The sequence below is a fragment of the Pantherophis guttatus genome, chromosome 6 (genome assembly GCF_059756535.1).
Source record: "Pantherophis guttatus breed Tessera chromosome 6, ASM5975653v1, whole genome shotgun sequence".
Classification (NCBI taxonomy): Eukaryota; Metazoa; Chordata; class Lepidosauria; order Squamata; family Colubridae; genus Pantherophis; species Pantherophis guttatus.
Window position 1 is genome coordinate 95,647,855 of NC_142068.1, and position 12,745 is coordinate 95,660,599.

Sequence of the window (12,745 nt, forward strand, 5' to 3'; positions counted from 1 at the left end):
CTTGGAGGTCATCTAGTCCAACCCCCTGGTCACACAGGAGACCTATACTAGGGATTCAACCCGCTGAACTGCCGACCTTTCTGATCAACAAGCTCAGCGTCTTAGCCACTGAGTCACCTAGCCAGGGTAAAGAAGATGAGGCCAATTCATGGGAGCCAAGTCTCTTAAGGGCTGTTGGTCTTGAAGATTCAGGCCTCCAAATATCAACTAGTAAGGAACAATGGCAGGAAAATAACATCTCTCCATCTCCTTCTTGGAAGCACCCAAGAAGCATTTGAATGGCCACTGGGAGAAATAGACTGCTGGGTTGACAGTAGCATGACTACTTCTAGGTTCTTAGGATGATCATATGATGTTACCCATTGTAAGATCATCCTAACTTCTGTGAGTGTTTTGCAATCTAAATATTATGCCTGCTTTCACTGGAGAAAGGGCCATATCCCCTACGTACTGTAAGAGGAAACAGTTCATCATGCAAAGAAAGTAAAAAAAAAAAATAAAACAAACTTTCTAAGAAGCACATAATATTATCTTGTGGGCCCAGGCAAATTTCATCTAATTGGCCATTTCTTTTTGAAAAGCAGATACCTATACGGCTCTATAAGCTGAGAATCTGTTCTTCTTTTACACCTTATTTATTTATCTATCTATTTATTTATTTAATTTGTATACCACCCTTCTCCAACAGGACTCAGGGCGGTGAACAGCCATAGTAAAAACGTAACATATAAAATTTAAAAACAATTTAAAAAACATTAAATAAGTTTGGCTATCCATTTAAAACAACCCGAATTAAAACCAATTACAAATTAAAACCGAAGGGATGGGATCAAGACCTTATCATTTCTCAGCAAGCAATTCTGATGCAATATATATTACAGGGTTTATTGGAGCTTATTCCACTAACCCTTAATTTCTGTAAGACAACCAGAGTGATCCAGGTACAGTTAAGTACATTTCAATCCCAATATTTTTAGAGGGAGAGATAAAATAAGCAGATATTAATTCTCTCTGCCCCTGATGTACAGCTGAAATTGTCTTGACTGGACTTTATTTATTCCTCTTCGCAGACGGTTAAGAGTATATTCTGGAGGAGGGAACATAATCCCAGTCCATGTTAGACTTTGCCAAATAACCTCTAAGAAAAAGGAGATCATTTTGGCTTGGTTTTCAGGCCAGTGGGCTTTTTCTATTTATTCATAGGCAGAGACAGGCACCTATAACATAGCAGGGAGCAGAAGGGTTTTTAATCCTATGGATCTAAATCTGGATCTGTTGAAGAGACACTGACCAAGCCAGGGGGAGGAGTCAAGCAGGGAATTAGTCTGGAATCCTTACATAGGCACAAGAGTTTGACCCACCTTGAATGCTTTTGAACCTTTTCAATGAATGTTAGGCGTGAACAACCACATCCTCGCATGAAGAGTTCAATTAGCTAGTTTATTGCTCATTTTCTTTAACATAAATCTTTTTAGACTGGTGGTTTATACACCTGGGCCAGACTACATAAGATTCACCAGCATTCAAGGCAGGTTGGACCTTTGCCTCTTATGCCTACATAAAGATTCCAGACTAATTCCCTGCTAGACTCCTCCCCTTGCTTAGCCAGTCTCCCTTCAACAGGATTCTATCTATGCAGATACTCTATTTTGGAATAATCACCATCTTCTACCAGAGGTAAAATAACTGGCAGATATTTCTTACCTTCTGTGTGGGCTTATTATCCACCTTCTTCTCACATGCTAGCAAAGAAAAATCTCACTGCACCTGAGATGCATCAGTAACATCAGAAACGTGATTCATTGACAATACATCATTCAAATGAAACAGAATAGCATTAGAACTAAGATGAAAAACTACTCAAGGGGTTGCCCCCCTCCCTTTTAACCATTATTGTACTCCTTAGGATGCAATTTGCAAAGCTATTAAGTTTATTGAAGAAGCAGTGAGAGGCTAAACTTTTAATGAGAAATGTCACCTGTTATCCAATTGATGCGGTCGTCTTGTGCACTTCGAAGAAAATAAACCAAAATATAATTTATATTATACATCTGTTCTACGGAGTAATCAAAATTCAGCTGGATAACAAATATGCTTTTAGAGAATAATAATTTAAATACCAATCCCCCCAAATAAGAATTCCTAAAACATTTTTTTTAAAAAAAGGTTTAAAATCAGCAGCGGATGAGGCCATAGATCCTTTTTATGTCATAATAAAAATAAATAATGTATCTGGACACAGTTAGGCCCTCCTGTCTTCAGTATGGGAGTTAACTACTTTTTTCTGTTATATTTCTGTCTCTGATGTGCTGCTTACCACGCAGCATCAATCCACATTACCATTTGGCCTCACTAAGTGATCATTTTTATGCCACAGGGAAAGATCTATTTGACAATACATTTTCTCTGTGATCACTCTGATAAAACTGCCAGCCTGAATCTGAAATGAATTTGTAGACCTCCTTTCTAGAATAAGATATTTCAGAATGCGATGGGAAGCCAAGCAAGTTTCAGAAAAAAGCAGCATCAAAGTTTCAGTGAGTTCCAACTTCTCTAGATATAAATTACAATGAAACTTAAAGCAAATTTGGAGGGTTTCTCCCTGAGTGTTGGGGGAATCAAATGATTGAAATGAAAATTTCTCACCTAATTCTTTGATTTGGGGTTCAGTATGACTCATTTAAAATGTGTGATTTTTTCAGAACAATTGGAATATCCCTTTGAATTAGCTGAGACAAAAATTCCTGGTCTGCACAATGTTTGAAAATTCCTTCCCACACTTAAAAATTAGTTAAGTCCTAGAAAGCTTAAAAATCCATTTTTCTTCTAGGCTTGCTTCTATAAGTTTTCCACATATAGTAGTGGCCAAAATTGTGGAAACCTTTTGGGAAAAGTATATTTTCTAAAACTAGCTAATAACACCACATTTTTGGGGGGAGTAGTACCATAAAATTATATATCAATGGAAAGATAATTTAATCAAAAATGTAAAGCAATAACTTTTATGAAGGATTTGTTATTAGAATAGCAGTCTAAAGAAGAAAAGTGAAACACATAGAAAAAATGAGATATACAAAAATTATCACCATAGAAAAAACGAGATATACAAAAATTATCCCCATGTCAGTTAATACTTAGTTGGGTAACCTTTAGCATGAATTGCGGCCTTACAACATCTTCCGATGGAGTGAACCAAGTCTTTTAGTTCTGCAGCTGTTATAATGTGAAACCAAGATTGAATGATGGCTTCTATTAACTGGGTTTTATTGCTGGGTCGCTTCTGACTAACAAGTTTCTTCAGTCGGCTCCATCGATTTTCCATTGGGTTAAGGCAGGGGTGAAATCTAAAAATTTTTGCTACCGGTTCTGTGGGCATGGCTTAATTAGTGGGTGTGGCTTGGTGGTAAGGTGACTGGGAGGGCGTGGCTTGTTGGTCAGGTGGTTGTGGCCAAGTCAATATCATTTCTTTGCCCTTTTTTAACCTACAAAACACAACACAACACAACTGGCTCACCCACAATATAAAAGCAGCTATGCTAGACCCAAAATGGCCCTTGCAACAAGCAGGAACCTCACACAGCCACAAAAAGCCCCCAAAAAACAACTTTCACACTTTACACACACACAATACAACACAACACAACACTACTGACTCACCCACAATGTAAAAGCAGCTGTGCTAGACCCAAAATGGCCCCTGCAACAAGCAGGAACCTCACACAGCCACAAAAAGCCCAAAAAAACAACTTTCACACTTTACACACAGAAAATTCCACATACAGCTTTGTGAGATTTTGTATGTTTTTGTAGTTAGAGTGAAACACTACAGAAACACACTAAATCTCAGAAAGCTGCACAAATATATTTTTTTATTTTTTTAAATTTTATTTTTATATAAAAGCAGCTAAATTTAAAACTTCCTAATTTTTAAATGGCTAGGTCTAAAAAAAGAACAACTAAAAAAAACCCCAATTAACTATTTTTTTAAAGCTCCCAAAGGGGAAAAAAACTTACCCAATAGAACAGGGGTCTCCAACCTTGGCAACTTTAAGACTTGTGGACTTCAACTCCCAGAATTCCTCAGCCAGCTTTGCTTTGCTGGCTGAGGAATTCTGGGAGTTGAAGTCCACAACTCCCTGCCTGCTTGATTGCAGGCAGAGAGATTCAGTTGCTTGCTGATGCAATCGATTGCAGGGACTACAGCAAGGCGTTGCAACCAGCAGCTAAAGTAAGCAAGCTGAGGGGGGAGGGGGAGGAATCGTCAGAGCCATTTAAAAGGAAAAAAGTTTTTTTCTTTTACATGGCTCTGGCGATCCAAGCTGAGTTGCCTGATTAGCAGGCAACTCAGCTGGGATCATCAGAGCTTGGTTGGTCAGAGCCATTTAAAAGGAAAAAAAAAGGCTCTGATGATTGTGCGGCTCAGCTGGGCATGGGGGGCGGGGGCAGGGATTTTTGCTACCGGTTCTCTGAACTGCCCGCCGCCATCTCTACCTACTCGCCCGAGCCGGTCTGAACCGGGAGCATTTCACCCCTGGATTAAGGTCTGGGCTATTCCCAGGCCATTCCAGCAGTGGAATAGGATTATCTTGAAATTCAAAAAAAAAAAAAAAAAAGTGGTGTTATTAGCCATCAAACCTCAAAAATACACTTTCCCCAAAAGGTTTCCACAATTTTGGCCACTACTGTATAGTATTTTCTTTATCTTGGGAAAGCTGAACTTTTCCACTGATCCTCTAAAAGGGCAGCTCTAGGAACTTGGTTCCATTTCAGTTTTTTGCATCTACGGAAGCTTCCCGTTTCTGGAATCTGTATCTGTTTAAATACACATTAAAAAAAATAGAGAATTCCAGAATTTGAGAATGGTTGAGTTTGCCTGGCTCAGCGATGAATGGACCATTGGATGAGCTGAAAGATCAAGTTAGAGACTGATCGCCATGGAGAAAATCTATCTATCCTGTCTGGTTGCTAGGAGTTGAACATGATTCAATGACACAGAATCAGTCAAATTTCCCATGGTCGACTTAGTGATGTGTATTTTTCTGGGTTTGTTTGCTATACAATGCCCAGAATCACAAGATAGTGAGATGGGTGGCATACAAATTTAACAAATTAAAAAAAAAAAAGCAAATACAGAATCATGATGCAATTGTGCAGGTCAGATTTGCTCAAGAAGCTAAATTAGATCGTTTGTGGCAATTTGTCATGGGCATCATAGCATAGCAAATGATAGCTTTTAAAGAACCAAATCAAAGAAGCAAATAGATCAGAGAGAGTAAATCAAGAGATGCTATAAAGGAGCCTGAGCCATTTAAAAATACTAATAATTCTTTAGATACGGGCTTCCAAAGATTTTTTTCTTTCTTTCTTTTTTCCTTTGCTTAGGTGGTGAGTCAACAGTCAATTCCATGGCGATGCGGATTGTAATGGGGAGTTGGTGGCTCTTCACTCTTATTGTATGTTCATCTTATACGGCAAACCTAGCGGCATTTCTTACTGTCAATAGGATGGACAATCCAATTCGGTAAGAGTCTTTTCCCATTCTATTATCCAAAGTCTGAATTTTAAAGAAAAGAGTATGCAACAGGAGACAATATGTTTAACAAGCTTCTGGGATAGCATATTGGAATTACAAAGATCCTTCCTAGGTAATCAGGAAGCCCCATCTACCTCCCTCCTGTAATCTAGAGCAGAGTTGCCAGAGCTGAATTCTAACATTCTTTTGAATCTGCTGTATGAATCCTAGCCAAGTGGAAGAATACAATTAATTGAAGGCTGTTCATTTGTGCACTTGAGAGGCCCATCCACCATATGGCTGTCATTGTACAGTCTCGTTATGAAAACAAAAAATGCAGTGCTCAACATCTGGCCTTAATGTTTGTGGCATGTATTTGGAAAACCTCAGTTTGGCCTCTCGTTTCACATAAATTACCTGCACATTATTTCACACATGTAAGGAACTTGCTGCCATGGGATGGGAGTTTGCTTCGGCTGCACAGAGCAGATGTCTTGGTGTTACTAAAAGGAGAGGGGGGGGGAGTGGGGGGAGAAGGGAGGAAGGAAGGAAGGAAGGAAGGAAGGAAGGAAGGAAGGAAAAGAAAGAAAGAAAGAAAGAAAGAAAGAAAAAAGAAAGAAAGAAAGAAAGAAAGAAAGAAAAAGAAAGAAAGAAAGAAAGAAAGAAAGAAAGAAAGAAAGAAAGAAAGAAAGAAAGAAAGAAAGAAAGAAAGAAAGATGGTTTGTTGTGGTAGGCTAGAAAAATGATGCTTTCTCTTGGGCTGAAATGATTACAAATTCTACTGGGAGGGAGATTTTGTACTTCTCAAACCCTTTTAGTTAACACTGATACATCTACATAGGGAAAAGCCAGCTCATCATTTAGTAGGGGCAAATAATACTTTCCTATTCTTTGCACGCTACATGAAATATTAATGTTGGTTATTTATTAATTAATGTTAGTTATTTATTTATCAAACTTCTATCCCAAAACAACCAAGTGACTCTCAGTGGCTTATACAGAATGAAGAAAAGTTAACTGAAACCAGTTCTAGTCACAATTGCAGCTAAAGTATAAGCTCCGGAGAAGAAAAGTAACATAAACACATAAGAAAAGAATAAAATGATAATGTTTTTTTTTTAAAAAAGTAGAAAGATGGCATACTCTTAAGCATCATATATATGCTTAAAAAAACTTCCATACCAAATAGTTTGATCGTCAGCATTTTTCTTCAACTGTTGTGATCCACCAGTAGCCTGCGGAGCTGGCAGCAGAGTCAGACAGTGAGGGGGCTGGGGAGGAACATGGACCAGTCCTGGAGGCTGGGGAAGGCCCGGACGAGAGCTCTGCATCGGAGGCAGAGATGGGGCCAGGGCCATCTGGGAGTGATGCGCGGACTCCGGAGCCCCCAGAGTCAGACATCAGAGAGGCAGAGGAACAGGAGGACCCTGTTTCTAGTGTGTGCATGCGCAGAGCTGCCAGAAGGCACGAACAGTTAAAACAAAAGGGACGACTCAGGAGTAAGGCCTGGAGTTGATTGGCTCCTCCCATAAGGCTTAAAAGAGAAGCAAAGGCATGTGGGCCCTTTGCAGGAAAGCAATGTTGAATAGAATAGAATAGAATAGAATAGAATAGAATAGAATAGAATAGAATAGAATAGAATAGAATAGAATAGAATAGAATAGAATAGAATTTTTTATTGGCCAAGTGGCCAACTATTCTGCTGTATTGTTGTGTCCAGTATTCAGACTGTATTTTGGTTGGTTACTTTTAGACTAGTTTTAGTATTTTTGTCCACGTAACAAGTCCTTTCTAAGGATCTAGGACAGTGGTGAAATCTAAACCGGTTTGCCACCAGTTCGCTGGCTGCGCATGCGTGGCACGCGCCAAACATGTGCTGCGTGCGCACACATACATGGTGTGCACCAAACATGCGCTGCACTCACAGTGCACACAAAATGCATGCTGCCCATTACGCACCAAATGCATGTAAAAAGGCTTGGGAAGGTAAATAGAACAGCGAGGGGGGGGGAACAGCTGTGCCGCGCAATTTAGATTCACTAGAAAGCAGGATTTCCTGCTTTCTAGCAATTTTAAATTGTGCGGCACAGCTGATCATCGGAAATACCGGTTCAGATGAACCGGTAGCTTTTTTTTTACTACCGCTTTACCCAAACCGGCACGAATCATTAGGATTTCATTGCTGATCTAGGATAGACAGATGTTTATTATGGTTAATCTTCAATTCGATCCACACTCTGGGACTGGTAAAAACTTAGCAGTTCAAGTCCTAGCCAAGGACCTAAAAGCTGTTAAGGTAGCGTCTGAGTATATAGACAGTTCCGAGTAGGGTGTTTTTTTCCCCCCCAAAATCAGGATATTCAGGTCTGATAAGATCAAAATTTCCATATATCTAGGCAGCCTTTCGGGTATTGTTCCAAGGGCCCCTATTACTATTGGTACAGCCATTGATTTTTTCCTCCATAATTGCTCAAGTTCAATTTGCAAATCACAATGTTTTGTTATTTTTTTTTCTAGCTGTTTCTCTTCAATATGTGCATCACCTAGTATTGCAATATCAATGAACCCGACTTTTTTTCTTTTCCACAATAGTGATGTCAGGCGTGTTGTGGGCCCAATATCTATTTGTTTGGATCCAAGGATCTTGACTTGCTCATTTTCAAGAACTTTGTCAATTTGGTGTTCCCAATAATTTTTGCTGCATTTGAACCCAAGCTTCTGGCAAAGCTTCCAATATATGACTTTGGCAACTCAATTACGATGTTGCAGGCAATTAGTCTGTGAGATTTTGCTGCAGCCACTGATAAGCTGATCCACTGTTTCATTTTTCTCATTGCATAAGCAACATTGTTGTTGCTGACATGTTGAATTTTTGCTTTCATGGAATTGGCCTGCAGGGCTTGTTCTTGGGCAGCCAAAATGAAGCCTTCAGTTTCTTTCTTCAGCACCCCTGCTCTTAACCCTCTCCATGTTAGCTTGGTGTCTACCTTTCCTTCAAGGTCCTTCAAGTATTGACTGTGGATAGGCTTCTTTTTCCAGTTAGAAACTCGAAGGAAGCTCAATTGCTTCCTTTCGATATATTGCTCTCAGTCTCACTGTTTTCAAGAGGTTTCCCTTGTCCATTTCCTTCAACAATGGCTCTTTTGCTTTTTTAATGTAGTCATTTACGCTGTGTTTTTCCTCTTCCACAGTTTGTTTCACCTGTAAGAGTCCTCTGCCACCCTGAGATCTAGGCAAGTACTACAGATCAATATCACTTTTTGGGTGCAGAGCATGGTGCATTGTCATTAGTTTTCTTGTCTTTCGATCCGAGTTATCAAGTTCTAGGTCAGCTCTGAGCAATAATTTTCCAATATTTTTATTTATATTTATTTATTTATTTATTTATTAAATTTATATACCGCCCTATTCCTAAGGGACTCAGGGTGGTGAACAGCGAACGATAAAAATACATTTAATACAAACGTTAATTAAAAAAAAAAACACCACAGATTTATTTGTTCTTAACTGTGGAGAAAGTAAGCAGGAACCCACTGTGTCAGATAGTTAGAATAGAATAAGAGAATTGGAAGGGACCTTGGAAGTCCTCTAGTCCAACCCCCTGCCTAGGCAGGAAACCCTACACCATTTCAGACAAATGATTATCCAACATCTTCTTAAACATTTCCAGTGTTGAAGTATTCACAACTTCTGGAGGCAAGTTGTTCCACTGATTAATTGTTCCAACTGTCAGGAAATTTCTCCTTAGTTCTAAGTTGCTTCTCTCCTTAATTAGTTTCGACCCATTGTTTCTTGTCCTGCCCTCAGGTGCTTTGGAGAATAGCTTGACTCCCTCTTCTTTGTGGCAGCCCCTGAGATATTGGAACACTGCTATCATATCTCCCCTAGTCCTTCTTTTCATTAAAGCCATGCCCAGTTCCTGCAACCGTTCTTCATATGTTTTAGCCTCCAGTCCCCTAATCATCTTGGTTGATCTTCTCTGCACTCTTTCTAGAGTCTCAACATCTTTTTTACTTCATATAAGCTGTTGATAATCTTGATTTACAGTTGGATATATCTTTGGGACAATGAAAGGGCTTTTCCATCTCATAAAGTAGTTTAGTAAATGTTGCCTACATTTCAGGTCCCTCACAATTTGTGAAAATAGATGTGCTTTTTCATCATTTCCCCAGAACCCACATCACCCCTTCTAGCAAGGAATTATCTCTTCCATCTACTTTTGCATATCCTGTTGCCTTCTTGAATCATCAGATGTTTCTCTGAGCTAAAAAAAAAAAAAAAAGAGGAGGACATCTGCATCAGAGTCACCCTGAAGGACCTTCTGTCAGATTCAAGAGCTCTGAAAGGAGGGTGGTTTTTCCCCTCTAAAATATCTCTGCCCTAGGATTAATGGGACTGACAGAGAGAAAGCCCTCTGCCAACTCTGGTTTCATAGCACAAACATTTTTCAGTTTTCAGAACAGGAGAAAGAAAAAGGCTTCCAAAACCATGTAAGTTATCCAGATCTTTCCAACTGGAGTATCATTGCTTTGCAAAACCATCCCAGTCGTTCATTATTTAAATTTGCACCACTGGATTTGTTTACTCAATTAATTTGCTCCTTACCAGCTATGAAGCTACCTAGATGCAACTTCTGCACACTTTGACACTGGACATACTACAAGACTTGGCCTGAAATGAACTTTTCAGTTCAATAATGACCCAACTTTTTGCAGGTTCAATAATTCTCATTTTGGAAAAAGCAAAGTTTTGAGTTCTTCTTTCCCACTGCAAGGTAGAATTTGAACTAAAGAGGGTAAATACTTTCTGAAGGGAAAAGCTAAAGGTATCTTAAGAGGAGAAGGTAAGTTCTCTAAACATACTGAATCTCAACTTTTGGCTAATCAGAGTCATGGGCATTTCTATTATTTGTTTTCCTTCATGTAGCTGATGATAAAAATATCAGGCAACTTTCCTGGACTATAATAGGAAGAGGAGACAGGACTGGAAGATAGCCTCACTTGGATATTATCAGATTGAAAAATTTTGGACAGGCTCTTCATGAAGATATCTAAGAGTTTTGGAGGCCATCCAGACACCAGTTTTAGTGGAAATTGCTTTGTAAAACTGCTCACCTTGGTCAGTCAATTAATTGAATGATCATCCAGTTTGGGGATCAGTCAATCCTGGTAATCTTCTTCTATTTGATTGGTTTTCACTCTGGTCCTTATTTGTAATTTCTTCTGTTTGTGTTTTAATTATTTGCCAAAATGGTTTTGCCTTATGGCAAGACCACCACATGTGATAATAAGTTCCTTTTTGGTGTTTACATTTCCAACATAGCGGAGAGGTATTTGGAAACATCTTTGCCAGTCTGGCAGGTGGGAGATACCACCTATAAAACATTTTAAATATATTTTCTTTATAGGGTACAGACATTGCTAGTTTGTAATTTATATTCCATGATTTCTCCCATTTATCTAATTCAATATTGTATCCAAAATTTTTCGCCCAAATTATCATGTTTTCTTTGACTACCCCTTCTTTCAATTTGTATCTTAATAAATAGTTGTAATTTTTTTTTTATCAATTTGTCCTCTGTTCCCTGGAGAATGTTATCTAATTCATATGTTTCCTTTTGAAATCCAAATTGTGCCAAATCTGTCTTCTATCTAGATTTTATTTGCATATAGGGCCACCAATCAATGTCTGTACCCTATTCTTTTAATTCCTGTCTTGTTCTTAATTCCCCTTGATTTTTTAACAAATCTTTGTAAGTCTTCATTTTACCAATATCTAGAGCATTTGGGTAAATTTGTGTCTCCATAGTTGATAACCATTCTGGAATTTTATCATAATTGTTCTTTTTTATCCCCTCCCATGTCTGTAGCAATGCTTCCCTAATTAAATGTCTTTATTTATGGCCTCCTTATTTGTCTTTCACTTAGTGCATAATACCAGGCTGATGGGGATTCTAACAAGTTTCCCAGAGAAATCCTGTGTTTCTCAGCAGATTTGTAAAGCATCACACCCAGTGGTGGCTTCCTCCCGGTTGGGCCCGGTTCCACCGAGCGTGTAGCGGTGACGATATGATGTCACCGAACCGGTCCCAACCCACCCCCCCGCATTATTCTTACCTTTTATTTGGCCCCACCTCCAATTTATTGCTGCCTCCTGAGTCCCAGCTGATCGGCTAGAAGGAAAAAAACTGTTTAAACTCTTGCCACGGGGCTTCCAAGGGCCGCCCTACAGCTGATCAGTGTGAAAAGGCAGTGTGGTGGTAGACAGGTGCCTCCAAAATCAAATGAGTAGACCGATACAGCTCTGCAAGCAGTTAAAAGGCTGGTAGACCAGTACCTCTGCTAAATCCTAAAGAATTGTCACATGACCATCAAGCCACGCCCACAAAATAAGCCACACCCACAGAACTGGTAGTAAAAAAAATTAGAACCCACCCCTGATCACATCACGTTATACACACACACACACCATACATAGTGTTGCGTTCCTATTTGTGTTCTAGATGTCTCTACGGGATTTTCTTTAGAGAAACTGCAAGATCATTCTTGCTCCTAAAATCGGAGTGATGATTGTTTGACTCCAATTCCTGCAGAGCACAGCAAATTGTCTTGATTGGTCATCTCCTCTGTTATATATTCTACATAAAATTTATGATAATGGTTACAACTGTCAAATAATGAGAGACAGATCAAATAGATTAAAGGAACTAACCAGCAATAGGCAAAAATTGACCCAGCTTTTAAAAGCTAGAGTATCGCACACACATCTTTGCCAGGCAAGTTAGTAACAGTTGACTTGCTGAATCTAAATCAACCGCATTAGCCTTTCTTTAAAAAAAAAAATCTCTGTTATTAATGTTTTAATAAATGAGGTTTCTGAAGCTGAGTGATTGAAGAAATGAGAATAAAGTAGGCAGAAGACAAATCTGCATACATAATCAAAGTAATTTTTTGTTTTTATTTTAAATAAGAATATGTGTCAGTTGCCAGATATTTCTGATTTGGACAAAACAGCTTTCATGCTAACTTTGGAATATATTTAATTTACATAAAGTAACTGAAAACTACTTCTGGGACTGAATTTTATTTGAAATCTGGATACAGTTTTTTTTTCTTTAATTACATTGTAAGAATTAAATATTTTGCTTTAATGAGCGTGTTTTCTTGCTCAAGTAAAGGCATAACTAGACAGTTGGGCAGAGCAATTTCATGGATGAGGGAGAATGAAAAATCA

At 38.8% G+C, this 12,745-nt stretch overlaps 1 protein-coding gene across 5 annotated transcripts in view; it reads left to right on the forward strand.

The window, feature by feature from the left end:
- The window catches only part of GRID1 (glutamate ionotropic receptor delta type subunit 1), a 785,853-nt gene that overhangs the window by 726,952 nt on the left and 46,156 nt on the right, over positions 1–12,745 (forward strand). For all 5 annotated transcript variants that reach the window (XM_087872276.1, XM_087872272.1, XM_087872273.1 and 2 more), the window contains exon 12: positions 5,383–5,521. In XM_087872276.1, the coding sequence (XP_087728402.1) occupies positions 5,383–5,521 (139 nt within the window). The remainder of the gene's footprint in view (positions 1–5,382; positions 5,522–12,745) is intronic.